The sequence below is a fragment of the Fusarium pseudograminearum genome, chromosome 4 (assembly GCF_000303195.2).
Source record: "Fusarium pseudograminearum CS3096 chromosome 4, whole genome shotgun sequence".
Lineage (NCBI taxonomy): Eukaryota > Fungi > Ascomycota > Sordariomycetes > Hypocreales > Nectriaceae > Fusarium > Fusarium pseudograminearum.
In genome coordinates this window covers 7,035,526-7,055,568 of record NC_031954.1, presented here as the reverse complement: position 1 = coordinate 7,055,568, position 20,043 = coordinate 7,035,526, and the positions used below count along the sequence as shown (strand labels likewise).

At 49.1% G+C, this 20,043-nt stretch overlaps 6 protein-coding genes across 6 annotated transcripts; 2 read left to right on the top strand and 4 right to left on the bottom strand.

Annotated features, from left to right (window-relative positions):
* Positions 1 to 13: 13 nt before the first annotated feature.
* Positions 14 to 549, bottom strand: FPSE_09705 (uncharacterized protein; the record flags this gene model as incomplete). The annotated part of the gene is made up of 2 exons (XM_009262822.1): positions 14 to 76; positions 130 to 549. The coding sequence occupies 2 exons, from the start codon at positions 547 to 549 to the stop codon at positions 14 to 16; spliced, it is 483 nt and encodes a 160-aa protein (XP_009261097.1).
* A 419-nt stretch (positions 550 to 968) lies between these two features.
* On the bottom strand, positions 969 to 3,131 carry FPSE_09706 (uncharacterized protein; the record flags this gene model as incomplete). The annotated part of the gene is made up of 1 exon (XM_009262823.1): positions 969 to 3,131. One exon carries the CDS (start codon positions 3,129 to 3,131, stop codon positions 969 to 971), a length of 2,163 nt encoding a protein of 720 aa, XP_009261098.1.
* Positions 3,132 to 4,446: 1,315 nt separating this feature from the next.
* On the bottom strand, positions 4,447 to 6,434 carry FPSE_09707 (uncharacterized protein; the record flags this gene model as incomplete). The annotated part of the gene is made up of 3 exons (XM_009262824.1): positions 4,447 to 4,578; positions 4,628 to 5,956; positions 6,006 to 6,434. 3 exons carry the CDS (start codon positions 6,432 to 6,434, stop codon positions 4,447 to 4,449), a joined length of 1,890 nt encoding a protein of 629 aa, XP_009261099.1.
* Positions 6,435 to 7,711: 1,277 nt separating this feature from the next.
* Positions 7,712 to 9,211, top strand: FPSE_09708 (uncharacterized protein; the record flags this gene model as incomplete). Its single annotated transcript, XM_009262825.1, has 1 exon — positions 7,712 to 9,211. The coding sequence occupies one exon, from the start codon at positions 7,712 to 7,714 to the stop codon at positions 9,209 to 9,211; it is 1,500 nt and encodes a 499-aa protein (XP_009261100.1).
* Positions 9,212 to 9,835: 624 nt separating this feature from the next.
* On the bottom strand, positions 9,836 to 11,464 carry FPSE_09709 (uncharacterized protein; the record flags this gene model as incomplete). Its single annotated transcript, XM_009262826.1, has 3 exons — positions 9,836 to 10,027; positions 10,084 to 10,945; positions 10,995 to 11,464. 3 exons carry the CDS (start codon positions 11,462 to 11,464, stop codon positions 9,836 to 9,838), a joined length of 1,524 nt encoding a protein of 507 aa, XP_009261101.1.
* A 5,029-nt stretch (positions 11,465 to 16,493) lies between these two features.
* Positions 16,494 to 18,295, top strand: FPSE_09710 (uncharacterized protein; the record flags this gene model as incomplete). The annotated part of the gene is made up of 7 exons (XM_009262827.1): positions 16,494 to 16,599; positions 16,651 to 17,154; positions 17,207 to 17,424; positions 17,471 to 17,683; positions 17,731 to 17,787; positions 17,837 to 18,110; positions 18,159 to 18,295. 7 exons carry the CDS (start codon positions 16,494 to 16,496, stop codon positions 18,293 to 18,295), a joined length of 1,509 nt encoding a protein of 502 aa, XP_009261102.1.
* Positions 18,296 to 20,043: the final 1,748 nt, after the last annotated feature.

Here is a 20,043-nt window from a genome sequence, read left to right as displayed (position 1 = left end):
GATCTTGTTGGCCTCATCCAAAAGCAGGTGTTAGAGAGTAGGCAACAACAAGTTGACCGTGAGAGTTTTTGAAGCACTGAGACGATTAGGACTAGTCGATTCGGTGTATAAATGCCTTGTAGTACTCACCTGATGTAAATTGCCAACAACTTCATCCAAAGACGGCGCAAACGCACTGTTGACGTACAAAAAGACACTGTCCGTCTCTTTGCACCTCAACTTCTTCCTCAGATATCTCACAACCTCTTCAAAGCGTCTCGTGGCACTGATCTTGCATACATCCTGGGCCAACGATGGCGCAGACCCGACGGGTTTAAATCGCACCACAATCTTGTCAGTCTTGAAACTTCCTGCGGCTTCGAGCGCGGCAGTTGCATCTCTTGGTAGATCAGCCAGTACTACTGACGCCGACATGGTGAGTGGCAGATTTGGAGATGCGGCGCCGCTGCCTGCTACTTCATTGTCGGCGAGTGGCATTGGTGAGGCGGCAGAAGGTGACGGTGAAGGTGAAGGGGACGAGGGCCCCTGATCTTTTGGTGTTTCCGACATTTCGTTGGACTATGATGGTATGTGTAGAGATTCAAGGCTTTTCTGTTTCCCAGTTTGGTAAAAATATGTTTGTTGGTGGTGAGTTTTCTGATATCTTATTGTTGTGAAACGGGAGCCTAAGGTTGCTTATGACAGCACAGTGTTGGGGGTTTGTACACTGTACGCCCTCGTAGAGAGTTACGTCTTCACCATGACTCCTCAAGCATTTTAATCATCTAATTTATTTTGCTTTTTTCTAACTTTGAATTGACTTTTCTAGTAGGTAGCAGAAGTCGGCCTCTAAGCTTTAGAGCACAAAAATAAGCAACCTATAGAATCTGGTCTACACAGCATAAACTGTCCAACTATATCTTATGATTCCAGCGGCCAACTTTTCTAATACCCTACGACCTGTCAAACGAAACAATGGCCTTGTTCGTTTAGTTCCTTGATGTCAGGCTCTGGCAAAGACTTTCATACTGCTCTTCTGTCTTTAGCCCTGAACGATCAGTTGCAATACCCTCCAAGACAACACCCATCATATCGTCCTTCAAATTCTCGTATACCATGCTCACCCAGCTCCCGATAGTCTTCTTACCATCAGTTGAGAGACCCTTTTGTGAGTTGTACAACGGGTCATCATCGATGCCACACTGCGTAGGGACTCCCAGCTTGGAACGAACCCACACGTACAAAGGGGCAGTCCCATCGCCCAACTTGGTAGCTACATCGACAGGGCGAATCGCCATGTTGGGATAGAATATCGAAGATGCAGCCTCGAAGATAGATTTGTGGAGTTCGGCACGAAATACTGCGAGACTGGATATCGGACAGTCCATCTCTTCGGATGTCAGATATTGTGTAACAGGTGCCATGGCTGCATCGACTGTTGGGACGATTCGATCTTTCCAGCAACCAGCATTATGGTCATACCACGCTTTCTCAACTACTGCAAAGACTTTCTCTCCAAGGTCCTCGATAGCAGACTCGCCTAAACCAAATACATGGAAAGGCCCATCCTCTGCTTTCATCTTTTGGTAAAGAGTCTCCAACAAGAGTCGATGAGTTGCCCGAAGTTCGACTGCCTGACACGAAACGTAGATGTGGCAAGCACACATATGCGCAACAAGGTCTGCGGCCTCCATGGTTCGACGAGCCGAGAGTAGAGCGAGTGAGTTAATACCTTGATTGTGCATTTCGGCAGACATGACATGTGACGAAACCGGATGGGCGAGAGCAGCTAACTCGGACATGTAAGCAGACATGTTTACGTCGATGCCTTTCATGGTAAAGTTCTCTTTGTCGCTGACATTGAGGTTGGCCTCGAGGCCGTTGTTGGTGCAAGGGTTGATCATCTCGCTGACCTGGGAGAAGAGCATACGGCCTATCATCTGCAGCGCAAGCCGTGTCTTGTCCATGGCAGAAGTAACAGCGACAGCTTGGAAATTACCACCCGAGTAGACTTCGCCTACCACTTTTCCGTCCTTTTCTGTAGCATCAACCAAGGGATTGTCTGACGTAGAATTGAGTTCCACAGTGATTTGTCTCTGCGCAAGGAGCAGGTCCTCCAGATAGGGTCCGATCCATTGGGGGCTTGTGCGAGTTGAATAGCGATCCTGCCAAAGTCCATCTCCTGTCCTCTTGCGATTCTCTAAGCCTGCCACGAACTCGGAGCCCTGAATGAAACTCCTGATGTTGGCCGCCGCTTCGATCTGCCCGGGGTGCGGTCGTACTGCGTGGATAAAGGGGGCCGTCCACTCAACGTTACCGCCCATAGACTCAGCCGCGAATGTTGTCAAGACCTGAGTTAGAAGAGCAAGTTGCTGTGATTCGTACAATACAAGGCTCGCAAGAGAAACGGAGGGCGCAGTCCCGTTGATGAGACCAAGGGCTTCCTTCGGGCCAAGGCCACTTGGTGAAAGACCATTTTGCTGAAGAGCTTCATGCGAAGGCATCACTTTAGCTGAACTGCCCTTTCCAACTTGAACAAAGATATCTGGGTTTCCCGTAACAGCCCCAGCAATGTAAGACATGGGCATGAGATCCCCAGATGCCGAGATGGTGCCTCGAATAGGAACCAGTGGAGTGATATCATGATGAAGAAGCTTAATCAATCTCTCCAACACCTCTAGTCGAACAGAGCTTTGCCCTCGCATATTCTGATTCGCACGAGCAAGTATAGCGCCTCGAACCCACTCAGGAGGCATAACATGAGAAGGCTCCCTCTCCGAGTTCCCACCAAGATTCTTATCCGAAGTAGTGATTATGGCACTCTGCGTATGCTGAAGAACACCGATCTGGTTCTCCAGCCAGTCGTCAGTCCGAACATCTGCACTCCCCCCAAAACCCGTGTTGACGCCATACACCACGTATTTGTGGGATAGGTACTCGGCGAGGGCATCTACACTCAGGTTGATGCGACGGACGAGTTCCTCATCCTTGACTATTTCGGCCTTGACGCCGTATCGAGCGACTGCGACGACAGAGGCAATGTCGAGAGTGTTTCCGTCGAGAATGATCTTTTCGCCTCCTTCCTTGAGGTTCTGGAGATGCTCCCAGGTGTCCAGCGTGAGGAGTGCATGTGGCGAGGCGTCGAGGCGCATCGTGCGATTTTCCTAAGCTGATGTAAAGGAAAGTTGAGTACAAGGCTTGGGCAGGTGATGACGGTCTCTATACGTGTGCCTGGATTTTATCGGCTTTTTTGTCTATTAGTTCAGATTTGTCTGAAGCTGGAGGAAGTCACCAGTGTAGGTAGATTCACTTCAGTGAACCAATGTCTAAACCAAGAAGGAGCAGGAGTAATTTTGCACACACTTACTTTATTCAACCTTCCTCTCAACTCGATGAAATAAAATTAATCTTGCTGTTACCTGCTTAGGAGTTGCAGATGGGTAATCGAAGTGGCCAGCTCTTATTGAGCGTGTGATAATGAAGAGGTTTGCAAACCTACTAAGCAGCAACGAGGAGAGTCCAAGTTCAGGGCAACAGACAGCAATGGAAGAGACAATTAGAGGCAAAACCCGTTGAAAGTTCTTCCGAAACACGGTGAGGGATAGAATCACGTAACATGCATGTGCATACACATAATTGTTACCTCCCGGCAAACTACTGCAGCCAGAAAACGCCACGCATATAACGAAATGAGGCATGAAGTAGCTCTGATACACTTGTCTACAACAGGGAGGTCCTCAGGACTTCAGCTATTGACCCTGACTATTCCATAGCAAAGGTCAACTCGTTTTACAAGTAACATAGACGGAAACTGCAGGTTTGTTCAAGTATGTCATGTTGTCTAACATATCGGCACATATACATGTCCCAAACACATATCTACATCAGACCTTTCTGGCCGTAATCATATGGTAATCGCTGTTGCTTTCACGCTGTTGCGATAAAATTCTTCCGCTCTCATGCCCCAAGCTTTGTACAACCCTCATCAATCCCATCTCAAACATTTGCCCTGACCGCCCTTCTCGAAATGGACCTAGACGAACGCCCCAGTATTGCACCGTATGATGCATGCAGACCAATTGCAACACAAATGAAATGGCCGAAAAGACCGTGGGGGTAAACCAGCCGGAAACAAAGACACCATGCCGCTCTGCGCCATTGCATGCAATTCATGCTTATAAGGTATAAGAAAGCGAAAATAAAGAACACAGAGACATCTCTAACCGAAAGACTGCCTTCAATTGCCGCCAGGAAGCACAAAGTTAACCAAATTCAGGAGGTATCTTTTTTGTTGATTGTATACAGCGTGTGGGTGGGAATCTCAAGGAGGTACGCCAAATGGACTTCATAAAGGTTGGTTTTTGTGAGGATGGTTGTCATGATCCATGAGCTGCGAGGCCACGGCATGTTTGAGATGGGAATGAGGTGGTGGAGAGGCCGTATATCGTATTATAGTATGGATAGTCATTACCATGCTTCCTCCTCGTCAGATCCGGGTGCGTACTTTGGCATCCTCTTGATCTGTGATAGAAGAGAGTCAAGTTCAAGCCAGTTGTCGTCGTTCTCAGCAAACTTTCGATGTTTTCGTGATAGAATGTGCTGTTGAGGTCAGTCATCAAGTTCAATAATACCAAGTTGGTTTGCTTACCTCGTCAAAATCGCGGAACTTGTCCTGGCAGTTCTCGCAGTAACCGGGCTTGAGGTCCTTTTTACTCTTAAGTGGTTGGGACTGTGTCCTTCGCTCAGTCTTTTGAGCTTCCTCCTCTTGCACCTCAGCGGGTCGTGACGTGTGTCGACCCATCGTTGTTGATCGACTAGACGCAACATCCATTGACACTTCAGCTAGACGACGCGAGCTCACATCAAACGAAGCAGGAGCAGCCTTCTGCAGCACCTTTCTCTGAAGGCCGTGAACTTCTTTGCTGGTTCCAGCCTTGGCACCGTTGACACCAGATGTCGAGGAGATCATCTGCGAGCGAATAGCAGAAGTAATGTTTGATGGTTGCACGCCGGATGCGACGGGCTCGCCAGCAAAAAGACGACCAGCGGCAGCACGGCTTGTAAATGCATTTTGCGGTCGCACATCCACCTGCTTCGACATGGCCACCTTGACCGGGTTGAATACATCGGTGGGTGTTGCACCACGAATCCTGTTCTGGCCCTCTTCCATCTCGGCGATAGTTCGCTTTCCTGTTACCGGCTTCGGCATTGAAACCTGAGGCGGCTTAATGGCATGAGCGGCTTCCTCTCGCTTGGCTTGTCGAGCCTTTTCTTGCTCTCGTTGCCGTCGGTGATCCTTGTCGGGGACATCGTGATCTTCCACAAAGGGACATCTACCGTTTCCAACACTTCGGAACTGAGGCCACTCTCCATCTGACTTGTTCGTAACCTTGGGGTATTCACGAACCATGATAGGCTTGTTCTTCTCATCCATATCCCACACATAGATATGAGGGCCCTTAAAATAGGTCAACTCGCGATGGACAGCGGTCGGATCACGGTCTGAAGGTCCATTCACGCGTTCATTATGCAACAGCTGGAGCAGGTTGGGCTCTCGGGGATTGCCATAATGACTTCGAGTGCTTGCGGATCTCGAGTTATACGAGGCATGGCTCGTCTCAACCTCGAGCAAAACAGACAACATGTTCTGGAACTTTTCCAAGGACCAGATCTTCTTGCCCATCTCACGAGCCTTGTGTAACACATCATTGTTCCTGGTTCCTCTGGTTCGCTTCGTGGGGTCGTCAATTTGCTGCGTCCTTGCGGGAGCGTTGCGGAACTCGGACAGAAGTTTCCTTCGTGCTTCGGTATTGCGATTCAATAACGACGGGTTGATAGTTTGGGGCTGTTCTTCGGATTCGTGGTGGTCATCGCGATGATTGTGTTCCTGTTCCTGATGTCCCTCTGGCCTCTCTGGTGGAATTGATCTAGTAGTGACGACATGGGTGACTGAGATGGAGAAGAAAGGTTCTTGTTGCTAAAGACATGTCAGTGAAGTACCATGCAAGTTTTATGAGACAACATACAGCACCAAGATAGGTGACTTTCTTTGTTAACCTCGCACGAACGTCATCGGGTATGCTCTCGAAATAAAAAACCATCTTGGGGAACTTGGCACGGTGGTGTTTCTTCCATGCTTCCTTCTCATTATCCATATCACGGGCTACGTTTGTCGGGGCGGTTCTGGAGGATCTTTCCTTTGTCGAAGGACGCGTAGTGCCGCGTTGGACCAGAACCTGGGTCCGGGTTGACCTGGTTGGTGATCGAACCGGGCGCTGCACGCCATTATCGAGGACCTGTTTCTTTAGAGGCGGCGGCTGGCCATAGGTTTCCTCACGCTGGACGGTAGCGTAGGAGCGCTTCTGCTTAGCATACCCAGCCAGCGCAGAAACCCCACGGAGAGGTGAGTTGGCAACATTCGGGTTGTTGGTTAACGGGCCCCGTCTCGAAGACATGGCCGATATGGAACCAGGTGTTGGTGATAGAGATATGGTTGCCATATAAAGCCCTGTGAACTGCTCTGGGGGTGAGTAGCCAGAGCAGAGGGCGTATAAGCAGGACTACAAAAGCCGATGGTGAACGTTAGAGGTGACGTGACGGGCGTTGACCTGCTATTGGCGGTTGTCGATCGTGGGTAGTGGTAGTGGTAAGTAGTCTTGGGAGGGGCTGGGAGGATGAGACTTTTGACAGCACGCGACGCGGAGCCTGACACGTCCAGAGACAAAGACAATGGGAGTCAAAGGGCAAGGAGGGAAATAGATGATATCAGGAAATCAGACGAGATTGGAGGCAGATAAGGAAAGAGGAAGAATTGACCGGCGAATATGAATCAAATGATGAACAACAACAAACCGGCCGTAATTGTTTTTTTGTCGGAGACCTTTTTGGTCGGGTCCAGTCTGTCCTGGGTCGGGTCTGCTTTGGATGGAGGGAAACGAGCCAAGTGAGGGACGGGTCACAAATGACTTGTATTGATTACTTAGCAAGGGCCTTAGTTAGCACCTTCCACGACCCAAACCCAAACCCAAAGCAAACCAGGCGTGTTCTGCTAGAAGTCGCGCTTGGCACAACAGCGCTATACCTCTCCTGTGCGGCTGAGCGGGGACCGCCGGGGGCCCTGTACTTCAGTGGAAGCCCTCTGTGGCCCGCTGGGCTGTCCACTACAAAAAAACACCACCGTGTCACGGGCCTGCCGTCTATTAACCCAGCAACGAGAGGATCCTCCAGAACCGGGAAATTAGGATACAGAGACGAGACCAGACAGTAAATTTCAGCCTCGTACCGAAGACGGGGATTTTGCGCGAGACATTCACAGAGAGAACAATAACAAGGACTGAGACAGTGGTGTAGTTACGTCGTGGTGGCCATTAAACAACACTCTTGTGAGGGAGGAATGCACTATGAGTGAATCAAAGATTACCGACACAGACCAACTTTATGCAGAAAAGCATTGCTTGTCTGCCTACTAACTTAACGGTAACCAACCCTTGTGCGTGAACCGCATTGAAACATCCACCTATTCAATCTTGCCTCTGCCCGCTGTCTTGCGTCTAGCCTCGGGTTCATCCTGGTCATATTTTTTAGTCTGTCGTCATCACAACGTTAGGTCATAGAGGCTTTAAGTGCAAATTGACATTGGCATGTTCAATTGATCCAAGAGGCTCCAGTTTCTGCCGAAAAAGATTTACGCTTAAGCTCAATTGCTCAGACCATCTATAACCATCATCCCGCAATGAAACTCCCTCGAGCTCCGTTCCGGAGCGTTGATCCTCGTTTACCCCTCCGAGCCTTTTCGACAAGAAACATATCGACAATAAGTCTTAGAGCCAGCCCATCGCTGCCTTTAAATATACCGGCCCGTCTCCGAACATATGCCTCCGTGTCCGCCTCCGAGCTCCGATTCGGACAGCCCGTCCATGAGACACATCCTCATATCCTAAAAGCCGGTGAAATCACACAGGGTATCACAGCACAAGAATATGCCGACCGTCGAGCCGCTCTGGCGCACTCCATGACAGATGGAAGTGTTGCTGTCCTGCATGCCGCATCTTTGCAGTACAAGTCTGGTGCCGTCTTCCACGCCTATCGACAAGAGTCCAACTTTCTATATCTTACAGGATGGATGGAAGGGGATGCTATTGCGGTGATACAAAAGACGGGTCCCAACTACGGCGACTATATATTCCACATGTTTGTCAAGCCCAAGAATGCTCGAGAGGAACAGTGGAACGGTTATCGCAATGGTGTTGATGCTGCGAGAGATATCTTCAACGCTGACGAGGCGCATTCCATCTACGAAACGGAACACTTGCTACCCAAGGTGCTTGACAGAGCCAAACTTATCTACGCAGACTCACCACCCTCCAAAGGCGGCATTGCTGCCACGGCGACTTGGCTGTGGCGGCTCATTTCTGGCAAAGACACTCGGCCAACCCGAACACCGCTCTACTCCGTCATGAATAAGCTTCGGGTGGTCAAGAGTGAGGCAGAGGTTGCCAACATGCGTCTTGCTGGTCAGATCTCAGGGCGGGTCATCACAGACGCAATGCGCCAGCCTTGGAAGCGTGAGAAGGATCTGCATTGGTTTCTTGACTACAATTTCGCTGCCAATGGATGCGAGGGCCCGGCTTACATCCCTGTGGTAGCTGGCGGTGAACGAGCAAACTGTATTCACTACACGGTGAACAACAGCACATTCGACGAGGACGAATTCATTCTCATCGATGCAGGCGGCGAATACGGGACCTACATTACTGACATATCCCGCACATGGCCGGCTTCTGGCCGCTTCACCCCCGCCCAGCGCGACCTATACCAGGCCGTCCTCAATGTGCAGCGATCAAGTGTCTCGCTGTGCAGGGAAAACTCCAAGCTCTCACTAGAGGATATTCACAATGTTACCGCGCGGGGACTTGTTGACCAGCTGCGCGCTATTGGATTCGAAGTCACAATGGCCAACATCGACCAGCTCTTCCCCCACCATGTCGGCCACTATATCGGTCTTGATGTGCATGACTGCCCTGGATACAGCCGTCGCGAGACCCTTCGCCGCGGCCACTGCGTCACCATCGAGCCGGGTGTTTATGTTCCTCATGATGACCGATGGCCGGCCGCCTTTCGGGGCATGGGCGTCCGAATCGAGGACAGCGTTTGCGTAGACCATGATTCACCCTACATTCTATCTACCGAAGCGGTGAAAGAGGTTGACGACATTGAAGCGCTACGATCATGACCAGTACTACATTGACTTTGTAAAAATACCCATAGACTTGATGTGTATAAAATGTATAGTACGATTCACAATTGCAACTGCAACTGTAACGGTCTTTGTGTCCCGCTTCACGACCCACCTGTACGTTGTTGCTAGGCCTACAATTGTGTTATTGCAGGTCAGCGTGAAAACAAAAGAAACTCGCGCGTGATAGCTCACAGACCGGGGTATCGAAAAGGTAACGCCACAACCGCCTGCAGGTGAAATTAAATGCATGTAAGAGCTCATACATACATATGTATGGTTTACTGCTGTTGGTCGTTGTTAATAGAACATGACAGTTTGTTATCAAAACAGTCAATATTTAGGGTAATCACCCATTCACGAAAACAAGATTGGATCCGCAAGCTGCCATGGAGACCCCAGCCGCAGGCGGGTATTATGAGAATATCACCAAACCATATCCGGATAATGAATACAACAAAACAAGTCACAACACGCTTCTACTAACAAAACACAAGGCGAAGCATGACTCAATATCGATACAGGAACTAAGATGAGTAGTATATACACACCACGATTCATCTCTGGGGTATATTTATACAGTATCGACACGCTTGGAACATAATAATCATCATGTCTATTCTAGCAGAAACCTCTCGGATCAAAGAGCGTTCGGCTGTGGTTTGGCATCAAGAACGGCTGTCGAGCCGAGGCGCTGAGAAGCTGTTCAAATGCCTGAAGGCGCCGGGCCAACTCTTGATGTTCCTTCATGATAGCCCTATTCCGCCTTTCTAAATGCTGGATATATTCTGTTGCCTTTGTTAAAACAGTGCCCTGGGAAATGTCAGTCATTACGTCTACGGTACAAAAGACTACGGTTTACTACTGACCTTGCTCACTTTGGGCGCTCGTTGTGAGTCTCCTTCAGCCTCGTTATTGTCTCCATCCTCTGGTATTGAGTGGAGGGCTGGTACAGCATCGCGAAGCTCGGCGATCTTGTCTTTGAGATTCGTTCGATACTTTCGCTCAATGTCGTTATGGGCTGTCCGGTCCCCAAGCTTAAGCTTCTCTTTGCCTTTGACATCGGACGTGGCGGTGCTTGTGCGTGATAGTCCTGGTCTAGTCGAGCTGAGACCAGTCTCGCTCGAATTCTCCGTCTTAATATCCTGTTTTCGAGAAGGTACCTTTGAACTATTGGTAGGTGTGGGTGTCTGCTTCTGACTGCGGTCTCCAGTCGGTGTACCCAATAGTGACTCGATGTTGCTGTTAAAGTCGGACATTCCTGTACCAAGACCAGCACCAAATCCCAAACCGAATCCAGTAGCTGGCATAAAGCTAGATGATGTTCGGCCAGTATTCATTGCGATAGCAAGAAGTCTCCGTTGTTCTTCATTGCTTAGAACCTGGTTATTGCCCATGCCAGACATGGCTTGCCCGAAGCCCAAGTTCATGGCTCCTTGGGTACCGCCCATTCCAAAATCCGGTTCCATTCGAATGCCAGGCTCCGGCTTTTCCCAGCTGAGTGGTGTTGAGTAAAGACCCTCTCGAGGTGGCACTTCTGGTGGTGGCATGGTCTCGATTTTTGACAAATGCTCTTCCAAGCTCATCGAGTCAATTCCTTCCTCTTCTTCATCAGACAGGGCGTTGTCTAGAGCGTTGTCGTCAAAATACTCGGCACCCTGAAAAGGGAGAGAGTTTGCGTAAACTCCAGTACCAAGACCTGGCGTATTCGAGCTCGATCCATATCCGGGACTTTGTCGCTGATCAGCCTCTGATTCATCAAGATATAGCGTAAACATACCGGTAGTGAGTGTTGGCATTGCTCATGGGGTCATAACGCTTTGAAAAGTCAATTTCGTAACTTCCTGCCTTCTCGGCTTCTTCATCATCAAATCGGATCCAGTAGTCCAGAGATTCCAACGCAGAATCGGTATCGACCTTGGTGCGCTTTCTATCATGTGCATGTCCATCTCGTCTTCGTTGTTGTGGGTTGTTCCTGGGGTGTCCCCTATTAGGTAGTATGGAGTTGTTTGGGCCGGTGTAAGTCGATTGCATGGGTGGCTGGGTGAAAGAGATGTCAGAGGTAGATGTTGGCTGGAAACCGAAAGATGATGCTCCTTGATTGCGGGATGCGCCCATGCCACTCTCTAAATCTGCTGACCCCCATGGTGATGGTTCATGCTGTTGCTGAGATGACTGGTTGCTTTGATCAACATTGTTCAGTGTCTGGTTATTGGGTACCGCGAAAAAGTTAAGAATATTAGGGTCCATTGCTAACACGGCATCCCGACCTTTGAGGTCGTCGTCGTTGTCGTCTAGGACAAGGGATCTCGTGTCAGCAACTCGTGCAGAGCTTGAGCCAGCTCAATTAGCGATGGCGATGATGTCGTTGATGTGAAACGGTGGGAACCGGTCGGAAAATTTAATGAAAGAAGCTATGTTTGATCGAGGAGTTGTCGCAATGGTGTTGGAATGTGTTTGAGGGGTTGGTAGTTAAAGCATAGACAGTGGGGTCAACAGTGGTGTATGGTAAGAAGTGGTGATGATGACAATCCTGCTAATACAATCGAAATATAGTGAAGCTTCAAGTTCAAGTCGCAGATGTATCAGTTGTGAGTTGTCGATGCAAAAAATGAGACCAGATTATTGGAGGTGATGAGATGAGAGTGTCGTCGAGATCGAGGCGAGGTCGAGGGGGCTTAAAGGGAGTAGACACGGGATGAGGTGACAAGGAGATGATCTGCAACAGACGAAATGCAGCACAAAACAGCTCTCGAAAGATGGGCCAAGCGACAAAACAAGCAAGGCGAACGGGCCAAGGAGGATGTTTTTGGTGGATTTGTTGTGTATTAGTTGATGAGGTGAGGTTGGACTCGGGCGTGGCGGAAGTATGTAGTGTATATGATGCGTTTGGTTGGTGGCTGTTGTTGATTGACTTTACCGCTCAGTGTAAGCTTGAACAAACGCAAAATAGAATAGTCATCGGTTGCCAAATGTAGGATGAAGGAGTGAAGGGTTTGACGGCGCCCGGAAGAGAGGTACAGTATCAGTCGATAGGATGAGCGGACATGTGCGGCTCCCAATTCGTTGGCTGAAAAGCCCAGGCCCGGACCGAGAAGGAGGGAGTTTAATCGAGTCTTGGGACGGGATAAATACAGGACGGTATTGGATAGATGGTTAATTAAAGAGGATGAACCCGTATTTTTTTGTGTGTGTCTTATGAGTCGTCGTATTCGCCGCATTCAAAGAGATCTAGAGTCGATGCTTTGGGACAACCAACGTTGGGGGATGGGGAATCCTTCACAAGTCCATAGTATGACGGATGATTTCTACCAACAATGCAATCTCTCTCTTCTCAACTATTTTTCCTTGTACAAGCGAGGTCCAGGGGGTGCGACCAGAACAGATTTCCGCTGCCACTGCCGGGTCGACGTCTTGATGTTGTTCGGCCGCAATGGCGTGACTTTTACATCGACAGGACCGTCTTGTGCGGTTCTAGTTCCAGGGGCCCTTGAACACCCCCGGGAGTCCTGGACCGCTGGCGTAGCAAAAATTGGGCGACATCGTATGATGAGCAAGGCTGAGGAGGGGAATTGTACGATGGGCCAAGACCCTCGTCCATTGGCTGACTCGCGCCGGCCCGGAGACTGTTGCTGCTGTTGCTGTCATCCGGGAATGTACATAGTAAAAGGTTTGTTTCTAATTGCTTGGCTTTGATGGTTTAGGCTTAATCATTTCCGTATCATTCCCAGGCCTTGCTGAGACTACTACCAAGCATATCGCCGTGTTATATCACGTGGCGTGAACATGTCCTGTTTCTTCATTGAGCATTGGATGATTTTCGTTTCAGCTGTCATAGCTCTTCTTTATTAGCGGCTTACGGCCAGCTGGGGGGTCTTGGCAACGGTCCCCCAACCCACACGTCTCTCAGCCTCGTGCTAGTCAGCGACTAGCAATAGTTTCTAGGCTCAGCTGGCGAGCTCTAGCCCTCATAGAGACCACTCAAAAAGCTCTCGAGGCTCACTGGTGTGGTGGGGGTCCTTTCATGATCCTTGTTCTGTCTCATCATATCATGGAACCTTTTTTCAAATCACTTTCCTCCTCCTTTTCTAGAGGGACTTTCCCATGACTATGATACTACCTATAGGAGACACTCGCACAATACCTTTGGGTAACGTCCTGTGCATCTTGACTTGGAAACTATAGCCATAGTCGACTGTGTTTTGGGACAACTACCAAGATAGCAACTGAGCGCGTGTGTGCATGACCGCTTTCTCTCTATCAACCCTTCATGTTAATCAATACCCGCACCTGGTCAGATTTAAGTTTAGGGTATTTAGCGGTCAAAGGTCAATGCTCCTAGCTCAAACTGTCACAGCGGCCTTGGAAACTGCCTTTTCGAGTTCTTTGGGATGTTTTATTTATTGTGAAACGATTGAATTACGGCCTAGGTTTTTTGTCTTTCTTTACACACACTAGTTCTGTAACGACACCGACTATTTTCATAGGATATCCATTTCGTCAAACCGTTATCATTTCTTGCTACTTCTCGCTCACCCACTGCCGAGACATTCTGACCATAACTACATTGATAACGAAACCTCAGCTACTGGGCTCGTCTATATAACATTGGATATGATTCCCCTTGCAGACTGTGTTGGAGGATCAACGATTAGACTTATGCAGATAAGGCCTCTTGACATAGGCAGGCTACCCTTCTCAGAATCCGGCGGATGACTTCAATGGGAAGCAATGCTCTGTAACCAACTTTTCTAATGCTGAGTTATGCTATTATTTTGCGGTCCATGGCTCAGGAAGGGTTTCTTTCCTGATACAATCTGGGCACTTCTCCATTATGTAAACAACCTCGTGCTTGTCCGAAGGGCCCTTGCATCCGGCGAAAACTCTTTGGCACAGGCGAATATTAAGGAAACCGATGTGCGAGCAAGCAAACTGTTGATTCACCTGCACACACATGATGTCTGATCCAAGCCCACCGCGTAGTAGTGCAATACAATACTACTGATTGGGTTTGTTGAAGGTGTTTGCACGATGGCCTGTGGCTTGGTGAGTCTCTGGTATACTGCATAAGAAAAGCATGCAGGACTCTTCTATAGGCATGTAGAAGACCGATACCTTGCTGGGGTTTTCAAAATTCCCGTAGAATATTTCCGGACTCGACTCCATGTGTCTGATATTATTGATATTCCTGCAACGTCTCAGTCGCAAGAGTCTTGGGCACGGCACCCGGGGGCTGTCTAATAACAGCGCGCGCACTCGGCCGGCTTGATGAAAACGAGAGGGCGAAATCGAGTCGAGGTGAGAGTGAAGCCCGTTTCGTTGCAGGAAACAAACCAAGACGTTTAAGAACGACTGACCGGCGGTGGTAGTGGCCGGGTCCCCAGGGTATCAACAAAGGGTGGGCAAATCAGCGATCGTCAAACGAGAGAGTACCAATGGCAAAACAACGACTGCAGCACCCTGGACCATGGGTGCATGCACACGCAGCCTGCGTAGAATAACCAGATTCGACGCAGCTCCAAGGATGTGGGAGCCAGTCCTTGCTGAGTCGAGGAGGGGGATTGGCTTGTTTTTGTGGGAAAACGGCTTGGGACACGAATTGAAGCATTTCACGAGATCGATCTCGATGGGTTCACTCACTCGCTTTGCCTGTACCTACCACCTGCCTTGGCAGGTGGGTTGCAATAAAACCGGTACTGATTTAGTGGCTGACATAAATATTAGACCACTCTTAGTGTTACCATGGCCTAAGAGTGGACTAATGATTTCGTCTGTGTGGCTTCAAGTCCCTATTTTTTAGCAACCCGCCTGCTTGGCTGGCACGCACCATGACGTTGGTTCCAATTTCCAGGTGCACGGCTGCTAATTCCTCAATTGATTGGGCTAAGAATGATTTAGCGTCTGCCCAAGAATCCATTGTGGTTGCCTTCAAATCACGGCAATATCACCCCAAGAGATAACGCCCCCAAAAACGGTATACGAATGCCGTTACACCTCATTTATGTTAATCAGTGGGGGTTGCCCCGTATAGAAAAAGAAAAGGAAAAAAATCTATACGATCGACCTTGGCTTTCCAGAAGGAATTACTGATTTGAGATTGAGTTTCGGATCCTCTGTGGACCTTTTTGGCCAATTGCAGTGACATTTATTCTTTGCTTCCGACCGTTGGTGAAGAGCGCCTCAGATATGTTCACTTCTCTGAGGTGAGAATAAACGATCCTCATGCACAAATCGTGCTGCGCGAAATCGTGATTAAGCATCTGTGTTTCAGATTAGTACTTACTTGTCTTGAACTATGCTCCAGCGCTTCGATCTTAATGTCTTAAGTGAGGTGATGGTAAACTTACACATGCTTAACTCGACAACATAGTAAGCGTCATGAGATTGATTTTATAGGGAATAGTCGCGGTGTAAGAGTTTACCAAACGTTGCTTCTAAATTTACTGTGCTGCCTGTATCGTGATTGTGCTCAAGGTTACACGGGTGCCTTGAAAGCAACTTGAATCGATCGCAATCAGGCACGATATCTATTGTCTGCACGCCCATATATCTGTTCTACCGTTCCTGGTGAAAACGCCTTAACATTAACGCAGACGAAACCATTGTTCATTACCATGAATTACGTGCATTAACACAACAGCACAGTAAAGAGAAGCATAAGAACAAAACAAAAGTAGTTTTTGTATATGAAAAATGGGAGTGTTGTGTCTTGAAGATGCATGGTATTCAATATCTCCAGGGTAGTTCAAGTTGGGCTGATCATGGCAATTTAAACTGTTCTTACCTCGTGCTGTGGATTTCTGAGAATCTAAAATTAAATGTATCGAGAATGTTAAGTTGAGTGCTAGAGAACGAACGCTTAAGTGGTGTTTGCTTGCCATGTTGTGGGCGGGATCAATCCCTCAATTGCATGGAGGCGGCTTTGATAAACGATTAATCAACCAAAGTGGTCTCGCCCCTCTCAATCATTCGTTTTTGCTGTTTGTACAAGGGCGAACTACTGCCTTGTTTGAAAAGTGCTCAATTCGGTGCTCCTCATTTTGAAAACCGAGTTGCTCATTTGAAGAAAGAGAGAATTGATAGTGCCTTCCACTTACGACTGCACCTCCCTCCTCAACCTCCCCCCTCCTTCCACTTCCACTTCACCACTCCGATTTCATTATTCCCTTCCACCAAATACATTACCTACAGCTCCTCGTGAATTATTTCATTCTTACAGCCGCAAGTAGAAAACATCGCGACTTCCTATTCAGGTGTTTTATGCCTGATGTTGTCCAACATGCCCTTCAAGGGGGCTACGATTCTTTTTGGGGGGTTGATGTTTCTCTGCTTCTTTTCTAGCCTGGCCAACTGCTTCTCTTGGAGACCGCATACGGTTGCTGCTGGTACCTATAATGGAGTGTTTATCGTATGTGCTCAGGCTAACATTGCCATAGGAGATGATCATTCCGCTATTCAACAACATCAACACAGCGACAGCAGTTCCCTCTGGATGCAACAAGCGGATCGAAAACTTTCCAACGTTTATAGCACCGCCCTACAAGAGCTGCAGGATTTGGAGTCGCAGCCTCTCTGCCATCGCATCGCTGCGCGCCAACTGGTCAACAACTGTCACCTCCTGGACGGCCAAGATGACGCCAAGGTCCACCTCGACAGTGGAAGGGCCGCTCGAGACTTTGTCGACTTCTACGCGGCAAGCCTTGCTATTTGCGACTTGGAGCGCGGTAGTTTCCTGATTCCAAAGTCATGCTTCAAGTTCCGAGAACCATTCCTGGCAGCGCTCCCTGTCCCAACCAGCGCAAAGCTTCATGTCTCGACTAATGAGATTGACGAGTGCCTCGAGGGCCTCGCACAGTCGGACTCTGCTTGGAACACTTGGGTCAGCTATCGTCATAAGGCGCTAAGATTCTGTGACGCCGCACGTGTGGATAACCAGAAAGGTGAGTGAAACTCGAGACCTGTTGCATGCAGCCATATTGACGGTATTTTCAGATGAGAACATCTTTCTTTACCAACGAATCACCAAGATTCTCGAGAAACTTACCAACGATGTCGAGGCAGACTTGGAGAAGCGTTTTCAATCCCTCAACCGAGCCTTCGACGCTGCAAGCCAGTCAGTGGAAAGTATTGGCCCGCAAGCCAAGTATCTGCAGATGGAGATGGAAAAGGCTAGCAGGATCCTCCGAGATGATTTGGGCCATGCGATTCAGGTACGCAAATTTCCAGTTCGTGATAGCAAAATATTAACCAAAACAGGATTCTCGAGACATCGTGACGAGCGGTCTGGAAGAAGCGCAAGCACTCCACGATCTCCTTGAGATACTCGTTCGCGCAGTCCAAACGAATACCGCCGATATCACCACATCACAAGAGGTTGCATTGCGAACCAACACTGAGAAGTGGAATGACGAGATTGGGGGTTTGGTGACAGCACTGACTGCAGTGGTCGCAACCTCGCTTGATCAGATGGTAAGCTTCATGCGCCAATTGTGAGAAGCGACTAACAACTCGACAAGGAAACGACGGCAGCTAGGAGTGCAGATATCCTAGCGAAACAGGCCAAAATCGAGCAAGTAAGTCGTCGTCTCTTACATGTGTAAATATCATGCTGATTAGATGTAGGGCATGGACAAGCTTGAAGAACTCGCCGACGATCTGGTTTTCAAGTACGAAAGCTACGAATCGCGACTCGATGATGCTTTGCAAAAGTCCAGTCAGGTACTGGACGTTCTTGAAGCAACTGCCGCTTCGGCTGCTGGACTCCAGGGGTATATGCTGGGTGGTCTTGGGTTCTCTGGATTTTGGCCCTACATTGTGTGTCCAGCTTTGTCACTGGCGATGGGATCATATAGGCTTGAACCTTCACTCCTGCGAAACATATGGCTCGTCGGTATCGGTAAGTTATACAAATGTGCCCACAGGCCAGCGGCTAATACTGTGGCAGGTGAATTAATGGGTGTGATTGTATCGAAAGCGAGCTATTACGCGAATATCTTCAGCTCTGCTAAAGTTTTCGAAGCAACCACTGACCTGACACTCAACCAAACCTTTCCCGCCACGGCATGGGAAGTAACTTACTGAGAAGTACTTGATGCGCTCAGTTTCGACATCATTCAGGCCTCGTCGAAATCGGGTCTAACATTCGGCTTCATTTTGCGATTTTCATGGGATGGCGAGCATTGCTGGTAGCATGGGACTTTTGAACGGGACGGTGCTTTGACGAGACTAGGTTGGCTCGTATCTATCATCTAGACATCTTTGCACATGGGATTTGGGATGGGTTGCGGATTGAATCGGGCATGGGTTTACATAGAGGCGTACCAAACATGCTGAGGCTATTTGGGTGGCGCCTAGAACATATCAATTTGCTTTGTGGTGCAGGCGTTTTAATACAATTGATATCATGCCCCCCTTCATCCTTCACTTACCACTTTCCGTATCCGGCATCGGCGAATTGATTGCCCCTATGAACTAATTTGCATTTGAGAGCCTTGCCCCACCTAGTAGTTCAGCCTCGCCAACTGATGCTGATAGAGCAGGTAGGTAACCGGATTATAGGTGTCTGTGTTACTGTTCTTGTCCGCGAACAAGGTTCAAGGCTGAAAGGGATAAGCTGTGCAGGTAAGATTATGGTCGCAAAGGCTGTGGTTGTGTCGTACAGAAGTTTCATCATCGGACAACAAGGCTGAGGAAAAGAGATAAGATAACGAGCTAAAGCCAATTAACAGCGCGCCTCAACTCCACTCTGTCTATCACCACGTGATGCTGTCAATACAATCGGCGTCACCCTAGCCGCAGGAAGCTCGCAACTTTGTACGCAGCTGGGTTTTACTCACGACGAACCACCCCTCGCCAACTACTATTCCAACCTTCGTGTCTTTATCATTTTAATTATCGATCTTGCGCGAACTCGTCTCCATGTAGAGATCTACCGGCGATAGCCTTATTCTACCTGGTGTAAGTCTTTTTCCTGGCACTGTCGCGAATCTATTCTACCATTCTCCTGATCTTTGGGCGTCGCTTGTCGTCCACGCGCACAACAAGCATGATGTATTCATCCTGTCGTCATGACCTGTGCTGAAGCTTCTGGATCCTCAATTCTCGGATCAGACGGTGCACTGCAACTTAATGGGAATGTCTTGCTAATGTGTCGATCGATTAGAACAGCATGAACAGCCAGAACCTTGGCCCAGCAGGATACGACAGAGACCGCGAAATGGACGACCGACACCGGGCTTTACAGCAACGCGAGGAGATGGCCCGTCGAGATCAAGAGCGAGAACGAGAACGTGAGCGCGATCGTGAGCGCGACCGGGACCGAGAGTCCAACGAACGATACCAATCAACACCTCACCATAGCAGCGCTGGTTCTATCCCCATCCACCAGCCTGTCGCGTCGCGGATTTCCGGAGCAATTCACAGCCCTGGAGGACTGCTCGCGAACCATAACGGAAACCCTCAGATTCCCCTCGGCACCCCATCGGGTGGTCCCTTGGCCGCCTTCGGAGGGCCATTACAAAACGAACACAATCGACCGGTGCAGCACGGTGGACCAAACAACGGCAACACCCAACCGCAAATGTTTGCTCCGATGCCGCACGCGGCTGGACCGCCAGCTTCGACGCAGGCCGCTGTCAATAGTGGTATCGCAGCTGTCTTTGGCGGTCCTCTGCCGCAACAGCCCCAGGAGGGCCAGCGAGGGGGCCAGCAGGGCGCGCCGTTCAACCCAGGAGCTACATCGGCAGCTCATCAGCTTCCCGGGGGTATTACCCAGGGTCAGCAACCTATTCTTAATGTGAGTACAGTTTGTTTGTAAATTGATTGTTGAA